At 36.1% G+C, this 22996-nt stretch overlaps 2 protein-coding genes across 7 annotated transcripts in view; one reads left to right on the forward strand and one right to left on the reverse strand.

Moving 5' to 3' along the window:
• Positions 1-6363: 6363 nt before the first annotated feature.
• Positions 6364-15958, reverse strand: LOC112049995 (trichoplein keratin filament-binding protein). Of its 4 annotated transcripts, XM_052883117.1 has the most exons (10): positions 15812-15941; positions 15527-15711; positions 14559-14776; positions 13585-13695; positions 12465-12647; positions 11791-11935; positions 11155-11442; positions 9884-10045; positions 8704-8895; positions 6364-7677 (listed from the first exon to the last, which is right to left on the reverse strand). In XM_052883117.1, the coding sequence occupies exons 3-10, from the start codon at positions 14771-14773 to the stop codon at positions 7486-7488; spliced, it is 1488 nt and encodes a 495-aa protein (XP_052739077.1). In that variant the 5' UTR covers positions 14774-14776; positions 15527-15711; positions 15812-15941; the 3' UTR covers positions 6364-7485. The 4 variants fall into 4 exon arrangements, with proteins under 4 accessions (XP_052739077.1, XP_023943869.2, XP_023943870.2 ...); XM_024088101.2 differs by lacking the exon at positions 15527-15711 and having other exon boundaries at positions 15812-15958; XM_024088102.2 differs by having other exon boundaries at positions 15408-15942.
• A 3925-nt stretch (positions 15959-19883) lies between these two features.
• LOC112049987 (tetratricopeptide repeat protein 28) overlaps positions 19884-22996 on the forward strand; it is an 86723-nt gene continuing 83610 nt past the window's right edge. For all 3 annotated transcript variants that reach the window (XM_052882763.1, XM_052882765.1, XM_052882764.1), the window contains exon 1: positions 19884-20199. The gene's annotated coding sequence lies outside the window, so the exon portion shown is untranslated. The remainder of the gene's footprint in view (positions 20200-22996) is intronic.

The following is a 22996-nucleotide window of genomic DNA, read 5'->3' on the forward strand; positions in this document are numbered from 1 at the left end:
ACCTACTATATAAATAAAGACAATGGCTTGGCTTGCACAAGGATTTTAACTAGGATATGCACCAGCAGTGAGCTGAATATGAGTTGATAATGATGAAATAATATTAATTTCATAAATTAGGTTCCGAAATATCTCGATATCAACACAGATTAAAGAATAATAGGCAGATAGCGTACGGAACACAACGGTGTCGTAGCCGCCCCAAATACAAAATTCAAAAACGAATACCTACCTATATTCCCGAGTCAGTACAACACGAAGCGTCGTATCAGTAGGTAATTTTCAATATTACCTATTCAAGAAAAATGGCGTCGTATGTTTTTAAATATTTTAAAAACTGTTCACAAAAACTAAAGAAATAAGATGGAATATTTTTTATTGGTAATTAGGTATTAATTAGGTACCTAATTATTAGGTAGGTATATTAATTAAGTTACAGTAGGTAATGAAATGAAAATGAAAACATGAAAAAAGTTTCTATGCGGGTGTCAAGGAGACGCGTGACGGGGTTTTTTATGGGTTTCACCGGCTTCACCACGCTGCTTGTAAACACTCACTCTGGACATTCTTTATTCTGTGATGTACTTAAGTACTAAACGTCAAACTAATTGAACTAACATTTCTCTCAAATGCTCCGTTCTGTAAAGGATTTGGTCAACGTGACGTCATGAAACAGTTGAAATATAGACTATAATGCCGACAGAGTTTTGGCTCATTGTGAAATAAATATTTATAAATTAAAATTTACATGTAATCACGTCTCAAATAAATAGGTAGGTATCTATGATATTTTTTTTGATAATGAACAATTTAAATCCATTTAAGTGACAAAGCCAACATTTTATGAATAAAATTAACTTTGTGAGATAAAATATAATAAAAAAAAAAACATTTAATTCTTTAATTTTAATAATTTTGACAACCATTTATCTGTATCAATCAGAAACACAAAAATATATTTACTTTATTAGTAATACTGGCGGTTTTTGGTGTATTTGTCTGAAAAAAACAAACGCTGGTGTGCGCACTTCGTTATCTGTACAAAAATGACAAGCGTATCAAAATGTTATCGTATGGAAAACAGGCAAAGATGCAGTTAATTTTCAGAAAGTGTGTTCAAAGTGTGTTTCCTCGCAAATGTGTTATAAAACGTCGTATGACATACGTGCGCATTGATGATCACAGCCTCTGCTTCCTTAGTATAGCTCTCGCCAAGGCTCGAGCTGCAATATCGCCTCGGATGTACTTAATTTTCAACTTACCGCATCACTTATATCATAATGTTCTATTATCAAATAATTTGCCCGTAGGTATGTTTAGGGCGAAAGTCGTCAAATATTAGTCCATTTAGTATAGTCAGTCGGTCTTAGTCAAGTCATGTCATGCTTTAGTACGGCGAAAGCAACCTTAATAAAACTTTTGATAGAGTCTTCGGAGAAAATCGAGTTAGTCACTCATTGAAAAATAAAACCTACCACCACCAAACCACTCAATAAAACCTCGTTGTTCAACCTTCACCTCACTCGTGCACCCTTTACAGACCTATCTAAGTATACCTACTTAATATTATAAAGCTGAAAAGTTTGTTTGTTTGTTTGATTGAACGCGCTAAGCTCAGGAACTACTGCTCCGATTTGAAATATTCTTTCTATGTTAGATAGCTCATTATCCCCGTAATCCGTATTCTATAATATTATCCCCGTATTCTTACGGGAACGGGAACCACGCGGGAAAAACCGCGCGGCGTCAGCTAGTATTGAATAAAATGCATTCTACTTTACGTTAAACTCTATAATCTCTTATAATTTCTCCTCGCCTGCTGAATTTCACAGGACTTTTAGCAGATACGTACAAGTAATGCAGTAATTATAGATAGTTTATATAAACACATTAGGTTAAGCCTGTAATGTTTATATATGACATATGTGTATAAAATAAATAAATAAATAAATAAATAATGCAGAAAAACAATGAAACCAAAACGAGAGCTATACCTACCTACCTACATATTGTGATTCCTACGAATTTCCAAACTCCTAGGTAGGTACAGTTTTAATTTGTTTTTGGTTTTCTTTTAATTTTCCATTTACCAGGCATTTTTTTTCAAGGGCTTGTAGTCTATAACCTATGTAATTATAGGTACTATTTTAGGTATAGGTACCTACCTACCTAAGTAATTTACGAATTCTGTAGATATACAAAGGATTCTAACCTACTTACCTATCCACCTTACCTATCTACTATAATTAAAGTATGTATAGGTAGGTACCTACTTCTTAATTGACTTCTTTATTCGTCAAGGTCATCACCATTATCAGCTGGATGGATAGAGGTCCACTTACGGGCCCCTTTTAAGGACTTCCAAACAACACGGTTTTGAGCCGCCTGGGATATCGTCATTCTACCTAGTGTGGTCAACCAACACTGCGCTTTTCCGTACGAGGTCGCCATTTCAGCACCTTGGGACTCCAACATACAACGGCTCTTCAAATTATGTGCCCTGCCAGCAGTGGCGTGCACTTTATAGATGCAAAAATGCACTGCCTACCCTAAGGACTCAATAAAACCCTATGTTGGACCACAAATTATATAGTAGGACAAGGAATTTTCTAATTTTTACTTATAGTGCATACCCTAGCTCAAAACCTTATGCACGCCACTGCCTGCCAGTTAGGTAGGTAGGTACCACTTCGACTTTGCCTATAGGTATGCCTAATAAGAACCTATTTCTTTATGTAAGAATAACCTATTTCAATAAACATTAAACAGTTTTAGTTAGCAGACGCCATGCGATTTTCCCCGCGTAATGTCCGTGGGAATACGGGGTTAAAATACATGCTTCCAACTTCCATTAAAACAAACAAACAATCAAATATTTCCTATTTATAGGTAGGTTTCTAATATTAGTAGATATAAGTAGATTATACCTATGTATTATTATCAGAGAAAAGTTCAGAATTAAGTAGGATCCATCAATCGGTAGGATCATCTAAGTATTTTCCAAAGCTTAAAAATATGTAATCATAAAATAATAAACACCTATCGATTAACAACTTTTAATACCATTAGGTAGGTACTCGTATATTCGTTATCAACCTATATAGGTACGGCTCACTGCTGAGCTCGAGTCTAATCTCAGAATGGGGGAGTCAGAAGAGAAGAGGGGTTACTCCTATTGGCCTTGGTGGACTATACCACCACGCTGGTCCAAAACGTATTGGCAGACTTCACACACGCAGAGAATTAAGAAATTCTCTGGTATGCAGGTTTCCTCACGATGTTTTCCTTCACCGATTGAGACACGTGATATTTAATTTATTAAAATGCACACAACTGAAAAGTTGGAGGTGCATGCCCCGGACCGAATCGAACTCACACCCTATACTCAACAATTTACAAAAAAAAATACAATTACTGTGTTGCTGTGCTAACTTGTGCCCTATGTAGTCGCACTTTTAAGGCCAAAATAGGGTACATTAGTCACTGGAAAGCACTCCAGAGAACTATACATCCGAGTTCCTTACCCAGATTTGAGGAGTCAGAAGCGTCGCTGTAGCCGAAATCGGCTTTGAGGCATCATCATCATATAACTACCTGTATTAGGTACCTACTATCTACTTACCTAATTGTAATAAAAGTAATAAATACCTACCTATACCTTGGGCTCCCACACGGGCCACCGGCCACAACCCCAAAACCCATTTTATATTGATTCGCCATACACGGTAGACGCCGGTGGCCACCACACCATAAATATGAATAGGTAGGTATAGAATTATTTATATCAGAAATTCAATCCAGTCCTGCGATTTGGGATTCAAAGAAAAATTTAACTAAAAAAATTCAACCGACTTCAAAAACATAAAACATACTGACTAAACTTAAAAGCGGAAAGTAACATCATACTATGTTCCATATATCATATTATGTTCTAACTGTTGATCAGTTTGAAGGCGGTGCTAGCCCGATGATGTAGGTATTAATTCATGCCATGTAAGAATATCATAAAGATTTAGGTTTTTCAGGTTCTTTCATGTAGTTCTTTCAGAAGCGGCTTAAATTAACACAACACCGGTTTAGCACCGCCTTTCAAACAAAAAAAACTTTTCAAATCGATCCAGGCGTCTTCGAGTAATCAATCATACATACAAAAAAAAACATACAGTCGAATTGAGAACCTCCTCCTTTTTTTGAAGTCGGTTAAAAAGTAGCAGCCACCGATCGCAAGTGTCGACCACCGGCCTCAAGTGGCTGTCGCGCGCTTCAGCTACTTTGTGGCCCCTTGCTTCCTGTGGTGGCGTTTGTGGATGTCGAGTGTGGCCCGTGTGTGGTGAAACTTATTAACTACTTTATAGTTAACTATTATTTATTTATTTATTTAATATTATAATCTTTTCTTGCCTTTTCTTTATCTATTTTCTCTTCTTTTCTTTTCTTTCTCTCCCAACCCACAACCAAAACAAAAAATATATATTTATTTACAGGGCCGGACCGTCCATACGGCGAACGGAGCGGTCGCTCCAGGCGCCAAATCCTAGGGGGCGCCGAAATGGTAAAGACAAGATCGAAAATAAATTTATTTATTTTCGACCGTCTATATTTAAAGCGAAGAGATGAACGCGACGTGCGTCAATTTACTTCTAATAGAGGCGTCTTTCTTTACCTATGGTGCAGGAAGTGCGTTGATTTTAACCCGGGTATATACAGGTAAATTTTAGAATGGAACGAGATCCAGTGATGGCGCCTTTCCTATTTGCTCCTAACATTATATACTAATATAATGTTAGGAGCAAATAGGAAAGGCGCCATCACTGGATCTCGCTCCATTCTAAAATTTACCTCGGTCCGGCGCTGTTTTTTTATCTCTAAAAATAATGAGTTAACAAGTGGCGCTTACCCCGGAGGTGGCCGGTGGACGAAAAAAATATGAGAAGTTGTATCGATTGAAAATCAATTCCTTATAGTGCGATGTGTATTGGATAAAAAAACATACATACAGCCGAACGTAGAACCTCCTCCTTTTTTTGGAAGTCGGTTAATAAAATAAACTTTGACGGCCTCCGAGGCGCAGTAGTATGCACAGTGGATTTACAAAACGGAGGAACTGGGTTCGATCCCCAGCTGGGCCGAGAGATATTTTCTTAATTGGTCCAGGTCTGGCTGGTGAGATGCTTCGAACGTGGCCAGTTACCACCCTACTGACAAAGACGTACCTACCTACCGCCAAGCGGTTCAGCGTTCCGGTACGATGTCGTGTAGAAACCGAAAGGGGTGTGAATTTCCATTCAGCTCCTAACAAGCTAGCCCGATTCCATCTTAGATTGCATCATCACTTACCATCAGGTAAGATCGTAGCCAAGGGGATGGTAGCTTGTAAATAATAAAAAAAACAATAGGCCTTTTGTAGGGACTTCCAAATATCACGATACCTACTGAGCCACCGCATCCAGCTAATCCCTGCGACTCGCTTGATGTCTTCACTGTTCGAAGACTTTTGTCTTCAGGCACCGAGGAATTTCGGACGAAAAGATGTCGCGATGTTTCCCAAATCTTATCTTCGAATGAAGCGACTCATAATAATGATCGATCTTCACTAATTTCGTTTGGTCTTATATTAAATTAGTAAACATACCAGTAATTAAATTTAATTCACTGTTAAATAAATCTTCATATTACCTATTACATATATTAATTACTATAATATGTACTCTATTTTTATTTTACCGCCCCGTTATCCAATAATACATTGTCATCTTTGCCCGCAAAGAGTATAATAAGTATATGTTTGCCCGTTATCTCCACTAACTCCTGTTTATTTTTAAAAGTTCTATTCAATTTCATGTAATGCCATCTACTGAAAGTCTGAAACATCTTTGACCTGTTAAACGTTTCCTGCGCCTGCCCGCTATTGAGATTTTTGTAAACAAATTACGTAATAGCGCCATCTATAATTCTCACGTAACAACTTAATTCTTCAAATTTGTAATAGATGGCGTTATAACATAGTATAAAAATGGGTCTCGCGCAATGACTTTACGCTTGACGCACACTACCGTTTATTTCTTTCTATAAGTACATAGGCTACTACAGAATACAAATTAATATTATATACAGGCATAGAATTACAAGTACTTGTACCGAAATGTAAATCTATGATAAACAGGTGACCTTTTAGTAGCATACACCCATCATGCACCTAATTACTACCTACCTCATATCCTACGTACGTACCTTTCAGGACGTTTTTCAGGCGTCCTATGAGATCTTTTCAACTGCATTATTTTTTTTAAATTAGGTAAAGTTTAAAGGGTCTTTTAGAAAAAAACAAGTGTTGATAAAAATTTAAATAAAACAAATTTTACACAAAATATATCTTTATTTCATCACAATAGAATAGGAACACCACACACAAAAAAAAACATTTTTTTCTCTAATTTTCAAGATATTTTTCTGATATGTGTGTCAATTTAATTCAATTTTACTTAACTAATAAATATCAGTTTAAAGCTTTTATCTTAAATATATGTTTGTAAGTATGTATAGAACACACTGACATAGCTATACTTAAAACATCTGTCAAATTACTAGCAGTCTTTTTTTGAGTTTACGAATCTAAAACATGCGTAAACTATGTAATATTTTTAATTTTGAATACTGATTTTTTTTAATGCATCACTTAAAGTTCATACATTCACCGATTTATAACTTATTAATATTTTAAAGCTAATATCATTCATATTTGCATTGTAAAGCATTTAAGAGTTATCGTACAAATCTAAAAAATCCACTCACAGTTCACACACATAAAATAAAAGGAGGCAGCACATACGCAATAATACTGTTAACATTGACAACTTAATTGCTGCGATGGGACGAAAGAGCTATAATTTTATTCAACTCCGCTTATACTGGTAGACGAATGGTCTTTTTCGAGATGTGTAATTAAGACTTATAATTGAATATGTAATTTTTGTCTTTACAAAATATGTCGTGGCGCGCATCCTATGCTGGCACATTAGTGGCGTGATTAGTGGCATGGACTCGTGGCGTGAATTCATGGCGATAATTTGCGCGTGAATTCACAGCACTAATGTGGAACCGGCAAAAGGCCTACAGCTTTCGAGCCTCAAATAAATTACACGCTTGGACGCTTCGAAGAAATCCCAAAGTTAGCCGAGTAGTTTAGCGAGGCGTTTTCGCTTCGAGTCCCTTGACTCGGGTAAACCGACAACAACTTGTGCCTACACTATCGTATTCGATTAACTTCGCAAATAGTGCATTGGGGATGTTGTCCCTCATTCGCAAGAGTTTTTTTAGCGGACGTTAAAAATGTGTCTATTTCAAACACCCAAAATTGAAAATGCAACACTGATCGAAAAAAAGCGTCGTTGGGTATGGGTAATACTTGGGAATGCATTTGTTGTATTTGCACGCTTTTAAAAAAGCTCTCGTGCGAATGTGGGCTAGACCACATTAGGTCAGTGTCTAGGCCCAGGCCTGCGTGTTCCCCTCCCGCTGCGCGCGCGCGATCTCCGCCCGCAGCAGGCGCTCGTGCGCGGCCGCCGCGCGCAGCTCGTCCTCGCGCTGGGCGACGTCCTCCAGTTGCTGCTTCTGTACACGCAGCCCGTTCAGTTGCGACTGCAGCGACGTTATTGTCGAGTATTGGCTGTTCTTCAACTGAAACAAGATAGTTACGTGTTATAGTATAATTATGTTACCGTTAAATCATCGATCTCCTATTAAAATGTAGTCGCATTTGCAAATTCAACCTTAAACTCTATACTTAAGGTTGAATTTGCTCTTAATTTGTACGTACGTTATATCTATAAAAACAGTTTATAATCTCATTCGGAATATCGTAATCTGTCGGTATATTGTGAACTAAACGTACTGATTACAATTTAACGAGTTATTTTTCGGTATATCGAAGTGAAACATATACACAATACATTCTTTTTTTATTCTTTACAAGTTAGTTTTTGACTACAATCTCACCTGGTGGTAAGTGATGATGCAGTCTAAGATGGAAGCGGGCTAACTTGTTAGGAGGAGGATGAAAATCCTAAATGAACGCTAAATCGCTTGGCGGTACGTCTTTGCCGGTAAGGTGGTAACTAGCCACAGCCGAAGCCTCCCACCAGCCAGACCATTGCGCCACGGTAGCCGTCAATTCGCACCGTTTCTTAAAACTACCAGTAGATGGCGTTTTGATAGAGGTTTCAGTCCATCCCTTTTTGTACTGCAGTTATTCCTGAGGCTCATAGATGGCGCTGTTTTTTATTTTTGACGGCAATTGTACAGTGGTGATAGTATGAGATCCGACATAAGAAATATATACCCTCATCTGTTATTTAATTGGGATAAAAATAAATGATAGAAAATGTTTACAGTGACACATTGCACATAAGTTGCATAGATAAATTGGCCAAACACTTACAAAAAAATACAAACGTCCCAACAAATTCAATATGGCGGCCTCCCCAAGATGGCGGACTGGCTGTTTGAAATCCACCGCCAGGATATCGATATTAAATGAAAGGGTTTGCAGTCAGGAATAGTCACGTGAATTAAATCTAATATTGGTAATTTTTAGTGCGTGCTAAAAACTGGTTTTTTAGTTTTTTAAACCATTTAAAGTTATTATATATAATAAGAATATCAAGCTAATTAAATGCTTGGAGAAGTAATTGATAACTTCAATACCTGTGTTTCTCTCTCCCTAGCGCGTACTTCCTGATGGTAAGTGTCCATTTGTTGGAGGATCTCCTCTCTCTCCAGAACATTCGCCTTCTGCTGCTGGATGTTGGCTTCAATCTTATCCTCCACCTGCCTTTTGAGAGCATCTAAGACCTCCTTCATCAGGATGTTGCGAGCTTCGCGTTCTTTGGCCCACAGCTGAAAAACAAGGAGAATAATAATAAGAATAAGAATTTGTTTATTTGAAAAAACTCAGTACACAAATTACAATGACGTCCTGACCCTTAAACTAGGTAAGCCCGTGAGTTAAGGTCCAGTGACTTCCTTAGGTACAATGACATAAATGATGTAATTAACATAAAATATCAAAATAGAATTTTTAAAATAATCTTATAAATGAAATAAATAATAAACAATACTTAATAAAAATTTTCTCTTTTGGAGTAGCTGTTTAGTTAGTAATAAATATTATTGTTAAAATAAATATTTTTGAGATCGTCACTAATATTATCAACTAGCTGACGCCGCGCGGGTTCACCCGCGTGGTTCTCGTTCCCGTAGGAGTACGGGGATAATATAAAGTCTATAGGCTTCCTCGATAAATGAGCTAACTATCACTGAAAAAATTTTTAGAATCGGACCATTCTATGAGATAGCCTGCCTATTCTAAAGGAGATGGTCCATTTCAAGTCCACTCTTGTACCCCGTATCATTAAAATTTAAGAAACACAAGGATTTTATTAAAATTTATTAAATATATTAAATCTAACTAAATAAAAAGAAATAAATAAAATAAAAACCCAAGTTATATCAAGATGGCGCCCATAGAGCAACTATGACATGACAATTGACATCAAACGTCAAATTGATTACTGCATTGAAAACGTCATCTATCCGCCATTATTACCCTTAATAATGTTACATTTCTTGGGCGGTAATGAATATTATTTCGTAAATAATTAAAGTAAATTCGTAGATTTATATAATCAAAAATAGTTAAAAGAAATATCTTCTTTCATTTCCGCTAGGGTACAATAACTGATCCTGGGCTCCATACAATTTTGGACCATCTCCTTTCTGCCAAATCGGTGCAGTAGCAGCGGCGTTAAAGAGTAACAAACATCCAAACAAACATCCAGACAAACATTCACGTTTATAATATTAGTAGGATGATGATAAATGTTACCTTGTCTTGTTTGTCATTGATCTGCCTCGCCTCTCCGTCGTACATGGCCTCGATGTTCTTCTGCCTCTGCCGCTCCCTCTCCCTGTGCTCCTCCAGCTCGCGCAGCGCTTCGTCTAGCACTCGCTTGTGGTGGGCGCATTTCTCGCGATCGACTTCGTATTCCTAAAAAAAAAACATACATATAGCCGAACGTAGAACCTCCTCCTTTTTGGAAGTCTGTTAAAAATAATCGCAAAACTATGAATTTCTACATAACATTCATTTTAAGATTGGCAAGTTCGTTGATGACACTCCCATGATAACCGGGCGAAGGACTGGGCGGGTGTGAAGTTGTGCGCGCGGGGAAGAGGGAAGGACTGCGCGGACCATCGGGAGTGTTATGAACGAATTTGCCAAGTTATAATACATATAAATGAAATAGGCTAGTAGACACTTTTTTTTAAATGGGCTTAAATAGTTCATCATCGTTCTACTAAACTGAAAATTCATATTTTTTTGAGACAATTACATGAAAATTTTAATGTTTAAACCCGTAGATACAAAATACACACTGTTTAAGATTTTAGTCTGTCTATTTGTTTAGACTAATTTCTAGACCTCCCAACAGGTGGACCCCCCACCAGGTGAACTGACGACATCAAGAGATTTTATTCGCTGGATGCAGGTACTAGTAAGGACTTCCAAACATCTCCTATGTAATGTTTGGAAGTCCCTACAAAAGGTCTTCGTTTTGCAGTGTACATCCATCGGCTGATATGATGATGATGAATTTCTAGAACAGCTGAATGGATCTTATTGGGACTTTTACTAGATAAGAGAAGATTATTGAGCAGAGCAGAGCAGAGCAAGATTATTAAGAAATTAAATATCACGTGTCTCAATCGGTGAAGGAAAACATCGTGAGGAAACCTGCATACCAGAGAATTATCTTCATTCTCTGCGTGTGTGAAGTCTGCCAATCCGCATTGGGCCAGCGTGGTGGACTATTGGCCTAACCCCTCTCATTCTGAGAGGAGACTCGAGCTCAGCAGTGAGCCGAATATGGGTTGATGACGACGACGATATAGGCTACTTTTCATGCCGAAATTCTTCCAGGACCTGTGAGAAACTGATTCGACGAAGTCACAGGCGCTACTTTTACGCTTTTAGCACTCGGGCTCGACTTCTGCGCTCGTCCGAACCTCCGGTTACTCTACTATATCGAAAAATACTCAATACTGTGGGCTCAGTATAAAAAATACATATAAAAAACAAATATAAAAAAATGTTACCTTCAGTACACTTTTCGTTAACTTATCCAGCATTTTCAATTCAATTTCTATTTCATTTATAACTGAAATCACTTTTCTTTTCAATTTGTACTTATGCAGGCCCATGTTGATTATATGTGTGTCTCTTTCTGATACAAGCTTCTGATGTTCCCTCTCCCTTTCACTTGATAGAAGCTCGAGCTCTTGAAGTATCAGTCTTTCTTTCTCTTCTTTTTTTCGAAGTGTTTTTACGATTGTCTCTTTCTCGCTCAACTCTGCTATTTGGCCTTCTAAGCTGCTCCGAAGTTCCTTAAATTGTTTAAAATATTTGGATTTCAATATTTGGATGAATGACATAGCCTACTTTTCAAACAAATTTTCATGCACCTAAAGTGTTTTTCAGATAGCATGGGTACGGTGTCAGTTGCCTTATGACGTTCATAATTCCTAATGCCGTATAACAGTGCAATTCATAATCGTGAAGTGAACAATCCCCCAAAACCAGCATTCAACATACAGCCAGGGGCTGAATGTTGAATAAATCTTCATTTGCGTTTTACAAACTTCTGGGGAGCCTCTAGGTGACTGGAGTTTCAAACAAATTATGTTGTCTATGATTTTACTAAGTATATTTAGTTTACTTGTTTCTGCCAATACCTTCATTTGAGCTTCCTTTTCTCTAAGTCTTTCTTCTTCAATTTGTATTTGACGTCGCAGCGCTTCGTCTCTCTCTTGAAGAACCTTCCTTGTATCTTCCTCATCTTTCTTCTTCTGCATCTCTTTCTCTACTATTTGTTCCATCCTATAATTGTAAATATATTAGGTGGTTTACAATTTAAAGACCTCGTCGTAGCTAATATCCATCCATCTATCAAGCTTGAAAGCAAAAGAATTTTAAATAAGAAATTAAGTTTCAATAAAAATCATAGAAATGCCAAACAAAATTGTAACCTCAATAGTTAAATGGTCAAATTGCTCGACTCGCCAAAGGATTCGAATGGTTCAGTTCGATCCCCGCCCGCTGGATTATTGTCGTACCCACTTCAAGTAGTTGGAGGAGAATGGGAATATGCACCACGAAATCTCAAAAAGGTACATAGAAAGGTTACAAATTTGGCAGAGTTTATAGTTAGTAGATGTCCGCTAAGAACGGATTTTGTGACAGGGCCAGATTAAGGAGATCTAAGGGCAGATAAAGTAGTAGGCGTCCGTTAATTGGTCATGTTTAATAGTTAAGGCAAATGTTCTTTGTCAAAAACAAAACTGTCTAATCTCACTTTACCCACAGCGAATAATCCAGATGATCTAGAATATAGATAAAAATATATTACCAGGCTGACTTAAGTTTTCCATTCGCTATGTAGGAGCTAGCTGCACGCAACTCCGGCTGGCGCAACCTCCACGCATGGTACAGCTTCAGCTCGGCCTCTTGTTTCCTCATCTGTGCCTCTTTCTCCATGATGCCCTGGTTGATCTCTTGCAGGGTGGATGTGGGGACTTTGTTGAGATAAGATCTGATAAGACAATGTGTTGAAGCTAGTAGAGCTAGAGTCGTTTAATTATGAAACATTTTAATTGTTGTGGTTTTTTATTTAATAACATAAAAATATCAAAATAGGGCCAAAATTATCGATTAACTGTTGATGAGTTTTGTTGATTCAGTGGTTGACCTTTTTGGTTACTGTTATGGATCATACAAGGTTGGATTCCTGATATGATTCTTTTTAGTATCAACTTTGTTTCTTTTCCTTTTGAGAAATTCTCAAATCAAGAAATTAATTATCTGAAGTTGAGAAAAGGGTGATGTTATGACCCTGTGACTCAGAGAATTAAGTTGCTGTACATACTGTTTGTCATATTCATTAATTTGTTTTTTTTTAACAACCTATTAAAATAAACTTCAAATCAACCGAGAAATGTCATCTCCCTACTGTATGATATTCACGAAGGGTTGTCAGTAAGCATCAAATGACATTTTTAACATACAATCTCATTTTCGTATATGTCAATTAACATACATCAAAGGTAGTGAATTAGCCAGCTTGACATAATCATTGCCATCAGCAATTGTAATACAGTAACAGAAGCGGTGAATTGGGTCTAAATTCCCTATAAGTATGATTATATGTTTTTGGAAGATTTTTTGATACTCTAATCTCCACCTTTGTTTCTAATATATAAGTCAATAATTTAATGTTTCAGTATATATGTTACATTTTCTGCATCTGCATCATTATATACCATCAAGAGGAAACTGCAACCAAGCCATATACAAACATTTTAAGGTGAAGCTCTAAAAATGCTAAAATCAATACACTTTGTGTATAGTTTATTTAAATTGACAACACAGTGAACACAAACATAAAAGCAGGGGATAATAAAAAATATATAAGTAGGTACTATGTAATAGCATTACTTTTATTTTGACGACATAACAAAGATGTGCTATACCCATTTTTGTAGAACTTTGGCTGTGCGGCTAGAGCTTTCAGCTCTTGTTGGTATTGCATGTTTTCTTGGAATAACATCAGCTCCAATTTCTTGCGTCTCTCTTCCAGTTGCCTGAAAAAATGGTAAAACAGAGTCAGTTCGAAACCAGTTAAAACTTAAGAATGGTTGGATTATGAATTTTTACAATCTTTATTGAAATTTACTCCACCCTGAATGGCAAAATGTGTGAAAGATGGTAACAATAAAAAAACCCTTTACAAGTATTAAAGAAGACAAAATTTATCAGATTTGCTAGTGAATTAAATAACATTCAATGAATAGTAATAGTAATAGTAGAGCTTTTTGTCTGGGAGCTTTACAAATTCACAAAAATCATTCAGTCTTAAATTAAAAGTCTTTGGTAAAGGTAGTGTAGTCGTCGTCATCAACCCATATTCGGCTCACTGCTGAGCTCGAGTCTCCTCTCAGAATGAGAGGGGTTAGGCCAATAGTCCACCACGCTGGCCCAATGCGGATTGGCAGACTTCACACACGCAGAGAATTAAGATAATTCTCTGGTATGCAGGTTTCCTCATGATGTTTTTCCTTCACCGTTTGAGACACGTGATATTTAATTTCTTAAAATGCACACAACTGAAAAGTTTGTGTAGTATACCTGCCAAATTGAATCAATCAATCAATCAAGCAATCAAAATCAATAATTAGTTTAGAGAATCTAGAATGTTTACCATACTAGCTGTGCTCAATTTCCATTATGAATATGAAAATAAAAAAGGTGATGTGCTATTCCAGATAATAAAATAAATCTCTGAGTCAAATTTCTGAAGTTAAACAAAGCCATGTTTGTTACAATGTAAACTGTAAATGGTGTAACTAACCACTACCTAATATATTATTTATTATTCTATATAAATTATTTTTATTTACTGTTTTAATCAACCCAAACTAAATAACACTACATTATTAACACTTACGCAACCCTAATTTTCTTTTCACTCAACAACTCAGCTTCTTTGTTGGCTCGTTCATAGTAGCCTTCAGTCGTCCACTGCTCATGGTGTCTGGACTTGTTGGTGTTGAGCTCAAAGTAGCTGGCCACTTTCTTGAGTTCTTCAGCACGGCGAAGCACATTGTCTCGCTTTTGAGCTGCTATAGCTTGAAGTTGCCATTGCGGTCTGATGTGTGACATGTTCTGAAATATAAAATGAAAATTTGTTAATTAAACATAGTTTAGGTATACCTGAGGTTTCTTTGTACAAAAGAAAGCTTTTAATTTGCTTTTATTTCATGGAAAGTTAGCCCTTGCCTTGGTATTGTCACCTGACTTTATGAGATAGTGATAAGTTGAGTCTGTAAGGTGGCTAGCTACTTTGAGCTTATGAGTAAGATAAGTAACGAGATTGGGTATGTATTTGTATTCAAAATCTTTAGGTATCCTTCAGACAGAAATAACTTTAAAAAAGTAGATTTATATGTTGTTTTATGGATAAAAACTGTTTAAAATAATGTAGGATAAGGTAACAAATTAAAAATTAGTAACAACAAAAAACTGGTATGCCGTTGACCACACAATTGTAATAAAACCTTTTTAGCTCTCCCTCTCAACGTCTGTTTGTGTAACCCGATTACACTTTTCGTAACGCGTTCACGAGCTTACCCCCAAGTCAAACAAGCACTCTTCACTTAGAGGAAACGGGAGAGATGGGGGTCACCACCAACTACCCACTTCCTCAGCTACATCCTCCCACATATCGAGAATAGGTAGTTTAAAAACCCCACCCGAAGTCTTATTTAAAAAATACACCAATAAAATATGCAGGTACCTTAAAGATATTGAACACAGAAAGAAAATATCAGCCCAATTCACATGGAATCCTTATCGCACACTGAACCGCGACGAGCTTAATCTAATATGACTAATTTTGTAAAATCGATCACTAACCTCGGTTGACTGCACACGGTAAGGTCTTTACCAATTCTGGAGTAAACACTCACTTCCGCGCGTTACACGCTTGCTCATATATTGGTCACAATAACGAAGCGTGGGTTATAACGACACTGAATTGGCCAGTATGAGGTCGGACGAGTAATTATATTACGTTTAGACCACTTCCTCAATTTTATTGCCTTCGGACATGCAGTTCAACGATTATTTTTGTGCAAATTGCTGACAAATGCATCTGTAATCTTTATTAAACAGTAATATATACCAAATTGTTTTACTTACTCTATTTAACGTAAATACAAAAGCACGTTTATTACTTAAATTACGTAAATGTTTTACATTATTTTACTTTTTGTGAGGTAGTTAGGGAATAAGTTTTGTTTACAAATTTTCAAACTCGAAAGTTCAACTGTCAGACTGGAATGACTGCTCAAGTGTCAATGTCAATTGACAATGCTTAGAAACCATAGATACCATAGAAACCATCACACGTGAGTTTTGGTTTTAAACATATTATACTTCTTTTATTCTGTGAAATATTTTTTTTATATTTTGAATCAATAAACTTTGAAATTATACGTAAAAATATCCTAATTTATTTTATTGATTGTAACTTTTAAAACTGACTAAGCCCGCATAATAATCTATGGACAGCCGCACGGCGCAGTGGTAAGTGACCCTGCTTTTTGCATCCATGGTCGTTGGTTCGATTCCCACAACTGGAAAATATTTGTGTGTATATTTATATGTTTTATATGTAGTGTAAGGAGGTAGTTCGATAAAATAATTAGCGACGTCGTCCGTCATTTAATCGCTTTGACCTCGGTGTCTTTATAAATTAGTATAAAAAACTTAAAGTATATGATAAAATCAGCTATCTTGATACTCATAACCTGTATTCTGAGCTCATAACACAGGCGGTGCGCTTACTTTTTGGCTAGATAGTGAAATTCATGTGTGGATTGTTTAAAAGTATATTTATTTATTTTTTATTGTAAGTTTGACAAAATGACTATTGGATAAAGCGACTGGCGGTTTTTTTGTTCGAAAGTTGTGGTGATTTCTTATTATCGCTAAAGTATTAGATATTTTACTATAAAAATTACGCTTGTTGCAAAAAATAAAAAGCAAAGCTTATTGAAATCAAGTATTCTAGATGCTATTATTAAATTGTAGGCGTTTTAAAACTTAGGCCTCTTGCATGGACCTCCAAACACAACGATCTCGAGCCGCCAGCATCCAGCGACTCCCAGCAACCCGCTTGATATCCTCGGTGCACCTAGTGGAGGGTCGACCAACACTGCGCTTTCCGGTGTGGGGTCGCCAATCCAGCACCTTGGGACCCCAACGTCCATCGGCTCTTCGAACTATGTGGCCTGCCCACTGCCACTTCAGCTTCGCGACTCGTTGGGCTATGTCGAGTTTTATTAGATATTAAAGATATATTTTGGGATTAAGAACTCTCTCCCGAAGTCTGTGTTTCCTGATTATACAACTGAATCATAAAGGGCATCTATAGGACAAGACTGAATACTGATTGAATAGGCCTTTTCTATAGGTAAGTGTGTTTCACCTTGGTCCACATCTACACTGAAAATGATGAGATCGATGATGCGATGAGATGCTACTGTTTCATACGCTACGCTACTCCATAGTACTCCCGCGTAAGCCCTCGTTCGCACGAAAGCCTTTTTAACGGACGTTAAAAAGCTCTCGTGCGAAGCTGAATTGGCAATGAACGTTGGAGTCCCAAAGTGCTGGAATGGCGACCCCGAACTGGAAAGCGTAGCGTTGGTCGACCTCTCACCAGGTGGAATGATGACATTAAGCGAGTCGCAGGGATTCGCTGGATGCAGGTAAAGTAAAGTAGTTTTGGTAGACCATTCTTTGCCCTTAGGTAAAATAGTATTGTTTGTCCCCGACTGCAGCACCTTAAAGTATTTAGTTGGAATTTTATATAGATATTGTGCTATTTGTTTACACTTTTATGTTGATAAAATCGGGATTTTGTTTTTGTAATAATATTTTTTTTCGGACTTTTTAGTTTCTTCAATACAGACCTTTTATTTAAAATATAACTCAGTATAGACAAGGTCATTCCTGATTTGAATATATTCTTGTTAGAAAATGTTATTTCGATGATTCCAATATAATTGGTATGCTTTTTGACAATTTGTGTTAAAACAGTAATATATAAGTAATATGATATATATATTTCTGTAATTGTATTTTTACGACTTTTAATTTGATACCAATGTTGTTAGAGTGAGAAAAGAAACAAACCCACCTACCCACTTATTTCAGTTACGGGCGCCATTTTGAAAATTTATATAGCCTACGTCACTACCACAATTGTCACAATCTCAATGACACCTTAAAATCTGTCTATCCGTTTGGACTGTAGAGCGTGCCAAAGAAATGGACATACATAGACATACACACATATATACGCTGGAAAACATAACCCTCCTTCTTACGCAGTTGGATAAATATTAGATAATAGTTACCACCCTACCATGTGATTTAGCGTTCCGGTACAATGTCGTGTAGAAACCGAAAGGGGTGTGGACTGTGGATTTTCATCCTACTCTTAGCAAGCCTGCTTCCATATTAATGTAATATGGAAGCAGGCTTTCTTCAGCACTTACCATCAGATAGGATTGTACTTGTAGTCAAGGGCTAACTTGTAAAGAATAAAAAAAGAGGCAGTTAAAAAGGCATTTCAAAATAAGTAGTCAAACAAATCTCTGATGTACCTGTACTGTATGAATCAAGTATTTTCGAATATCTTAGAATAAGCGCAACTTAAGTTTGCAAACTTGGATGGAAATTTGTAGAAAAATACCGTAATGCTAGATGCAAGGGCCGCCCATTTTTCCGTCCTATACTCATTTCTTTAGTGTTTAAGCTCGAAAGCTGTTGTTTTCATTGAAGCGTCCGCGAGCTTACGGCCTTCAAGGTGATAGCGGGTCACATTCCGGCGCGGTAAAAGAGAAGGAGTAATATTCTATCTCATTTCCGCGTTGCGTGGTAGCCTTATAAATGTTGCCACATTGGGAAATTTCTACCAAAGCAGTAGAAAATGAAATTATTTCTATATTTTGTGTAGAGATAAATATTAACGACATTTATTAAATTTTTAGTTTATTTATTAAATTTTTAGTTCACCAGTAAATGATTTGCTTAAGTAAAGTGACTCTGTGTGAGTATCTTTGAATAAACAACCACAATATGTTTGTGTTTGTGTTTATCAGTACTTACGTAAGTCTAAGAAACCATTTTATTTACATATAAAAACCACCTCAGGCCTGTTCCGTACCGGAGTCGGAAAATTATTATTAGATACTGTCTTCTTTTCTGTAGAAATTTCAGGTAAAAAGTTGGCCACGTTTTATTCCAAATTACTAAGCTGTACTGAAATTATTAAAGGTAGGCTTATAATTATGTCATGTAACTTGAAATATCTATTTCATTTCATATACTATTATCTATATATAGAAATCTCGAAAACCGATGCAAATACAACGCAAGGATTGAATTATGTAAACCTATAGTGAATTTGGTGTATTCTAGAAAGTCCAGACCCGTTGTCACAGTTCGTTCCTCAAATTTGCAAAGAACATAGTTATAACAGGCATCTTTATAGTAAAGACAATGTTAAAGTCTGCGGCACATAAGTCTGGTATAGTTACGAGTCTATTTTAGTATAGGATTAAGGACTTACTAACAAAACATAGCATGAGACATGAACTCCTGTAATATTTTGTATGGTCTATGAATTATTAAATTTTCTTCCTTCCAAGAAAATCACAATAATTACCATGTGCATACATAAAACCGATGAAACATCGCGGTGGATCTAAGTTCCAAATCATAAAAGCTTTCATATGAGTTTTATGATTGCATTCTGCTCATTGATGATGATGACTGGTATAAAAATTACCAGCTAACAGCCAATATATTTACAGCTATTCATCATCATCATTAGCAACCCATATTCGGCTCACTGCTGTGCTCGAGTCTCTTGTCAGAATGTTACGCCAATAGTCCACCACGCTGGCCCAATGCGAATTGGCAGATTACACACACGCAGTTAATTAAGAAAGTTCTCTGGAATGCAGGTTTCCTCATGATGTTTTTCCTTCACCGTTTGAGCTATACTATATTTACAATACTACAATTCTAAGCCCATTATAAGCAAGTTGTTTCTGAGACAACGATAATAAATTCAGCATTATCTCTACCAGTTTGTTGTTAAAGTCCCGATACTGTAAAGAATTCTACCATTTCTACCATGAACTCAGTAGTTTTGTTTTAATAGACTCAAAAAAGATTATAACCTGGCAGCACTGGCGCCAGGCAGTCAGTCGAGCGCAGGCTGCGTTTGCGCATGCTAACATGCCATCTAAAGTGCATTCCAAATTCAAACAACCATTCAATTCATAGGCCAACGGCACTGACTTTTCTACTATATTACGCTTGTATTATATACTCATAAGTGATGGAAAGTGTGTTTCATTATAGAAAAGTGTTTAATATAAAATCTTTGAAAGTTGTGTCTATGTAAAGTGGCGACGATTGGTATTTTTTTGTTTATCCGAGCGAGTGTAACAACCGTGTTTGAAACCAAGAAATGGGTTTATAATTGGCCCAAATCAAAGGCTGGGATGGTAAGATATACTATTACACTATTTCTCTATTTTTTGTGTAGTACTGTCTCATCTGAAGATTGTTTTATATTAAAAGTCTCTTTATAAAACTTTATGTGGTAGAGATGTAGTAAATACGTGAGCAACGTTTAATTATCACACATTTTCCTAGTTATGTCAGTTTTTATACGAATAAAGTTGTGTTGAAACCTTCAACTAGGAAATATACCTAATAAGGAAAGTAGAAAGTTGTTAGACGGAGCTGGGTATCTAATTCGTCAGATGCAATCCATCTAATCGGTTATCAAAATATGAAAGGAGTGATTTATAAGTGAGATCGTATTCACGCACACACGCAAACCACGCGCTCATGTTAAAGACATCAACGCGTTCTACAATACATGTTGTATGGAATATGGATCCTGTAATAATATTAACAACTCTTACTTAATAAAACTTCAATTATGTAAGTTACCATGATATGTAAAATACAAAATACATGTTCATATTATATCTAATTATATTGAAAAAAAAAATATTACTAAAAATTACTGTTTTCTGTACTAATATTTGAAAGAGTTTTGTGAGGTTGTAAAGATCTCTACATTTTTATTGATAGGACACGATTAGGAATAGGAATACATCATACATACAACATCTTCACCAAGCGACATTGGCTATATTTTATTCCCGTATTCTCACGGAAACGGGAAGTACGCGGGTGAAACTGCGGGGCAACTGCTAAAACTATTTTATTACTATTATAGTGAAGTTAATTATGAACGCTTTTGTTTTGCTCAAAAGATTTATTGTTATGAGATATGTATCTACCTCCACATGTTATTGTAAAATACTCGTACCTTTATCATTAAACACTTTTTAAAATTAACTCCATATCGCCATTATTCAACCATTTTAAAATCTAGGTAGGTATTGTATATCTCATAACTATTAATAGTTATGAGATATACAATAATTACACATAGTACATACGTATAAAAGCTCCCCAGGTTTTTTTATATTACATCAAAAACACTAGGTAACTAATTGAGGAAAATAACGCAGGTAATTACAATGTACCTACCTACCTACCTACTCGTATGTAAGTATAGTAGATTGATTAATTTTTTTATATGAAAGAATGAAGCGATTCATACTTAGCTATACCTATTCTCTAAGTAGTTGTATGTGTGCGTATTATGTTGTTCTATAAAAATTACCTACTTCGTCAAAAGTCAAAGTCAAAATCATTTATTTCAATGAGGCTTAGTTTATAAGGACTTTCTAAACGTCAAGTAATAATATTATTTTTATTAAATAATGGTGATAATAATTGGTCGAAAATTTAAAATTAAGTTACAAGGGTTACAAGTCTTAGAACGCGGAAAACCCGCAACACACTCAGTTAGATTCAGATTTAATAATAAGTAGGTACCTACATGAAGTCTGTAAATCTGTCTATCTGTCAAAATTCATTTTTTTAAACAACTCTGCCATATATTTTGCCGAAATTAGATAAACAACACAACCGCGAAAAATGAATTTTGAGTTTATTTATATTAGTATATTCTTACATGAATTAAAACTGCGTTATTAGATATTACATAGTATAAAAAGTATTTAACGTTCAAAATCTAGTGCATTTTAGCAACAAAAGCTTACAAACCTGCTAATTTAAATTTATCTTTTCAAAAACAGTCGTAATCACATTACTGCCTGATGATTAATTTCATTTCCATTTTATCTTTTCAATTTCGCTTACAAATCGGCACGGCTGCGAGCATATATTAATGCGTTCAGAGAGGCATGAAAATTGCAATCAACCTACTTAAAGGTATAAAGTATGTTAACGCCATACACACACATTACAGATATATATTTGTCTCCCTTCTTCTCCTACCTTTTCCATTTCCTTATTCTCGTGAGAGGGAGACAATTGCAACCCGCAACGCCAGACGCTTCGATCAAATTAGTCAATCAATGTTCGCCGCCTGATAACTACGCATAAATTGGCTCGCGCGCTTTCTAAATCAGTGATTATTAAAAACTATAATATGTGTTGTGAGTGCATTGGTGGGCTTCTATGAGCTGTCGAAGGCGCCTAGCAGCCCTGTGAGATTTGCTGCTTCACAAGGTCAGTTCACGAGATCCTTTGTCTCCAAAGTTCACCTATTTCCACACCATATTTTTTGGTCCTTCTCCCTGGATATACTTTCTATTCCCGCTATTTATTTATTTCTTTCATTTCTACGCCTAATCCGCTATATTTTACATACTTTTACATACATTTACACGCTACACACACGCTACACGCCGCTAACGCCACGACGCCATTTTCTTTTAAATTCTAACAATGGCCGAGAAAGAAGATTTGCAGTTAGAAATACGCTTGCTTCAAGCGAAGCAACAAAGTTTTTATAAGCATATACAAACCCTGTACGATTTGTCGCAAAATTTAAAAGATGACATAACCATCAAAAACTTTTTAATTAAACTTAAATGTTTAGACAATTTAAGAAATGATTACGTGTCGGTTACAGACCAACTGAATATATCTAACTTAAAAGCCAACCCCAAATCGCTTATTAATTTTGATACTTTAACTTCTTTTGACGAACTATTCTGTCACATTAAAAGTGTTGAATCAGATATATTAGATAAATTGGCACGAAATAAAACGCACAATTTAGATCTCCTCAAAAAACTGCCTGCTTTGGAGTTAAGGGGTTTTGACGGAAATCCAACGCATTGGTCTGCTTTTTATGAAAACTTTAAAACGCTTATACACAACAACGAAAACTTATGTAACGCCGAAAAA

This window comes from Bicyclus anynana, chromosome 8, assembly GCF_947172395.1.
Source record: "Bicyclus anynana chromosome 8, ilBicAnyn1.1, whole genome shotgun sequence".
In the NCBI taxonomy this organism is placed as follows: Eukaryota; Metazoa; Arthropoda; class Insecta; order Lepidoptera; family Nymphalidae; genus Bicyclus; species Bicyclus anynana.

Bases quoted from the DNA above. Each gene is read 5' to 3' on its own strand.
- LOC112049995 (XM_024088101.2), bottom strand. From the start codon at position 14,773: ATGTCACACATCAGACCGCAATGGCAACTTCAAGCTATAGCAGCTCAA. The intron at 12,648-13,584 runs GTATAGCACATC...TTGTCTTATCAG, and splicing joins CCAAAGTTCTACAAAAATGG to ATCTTATCTCAACAAAGTCC. The intron at 10,046-11,154 runs GTAACATTTTTT...TTTTTTTTTTAG, and splicing joins TAACGAAAAGTGTACTGAAG to GAATACGAAGTCGATCGCGA.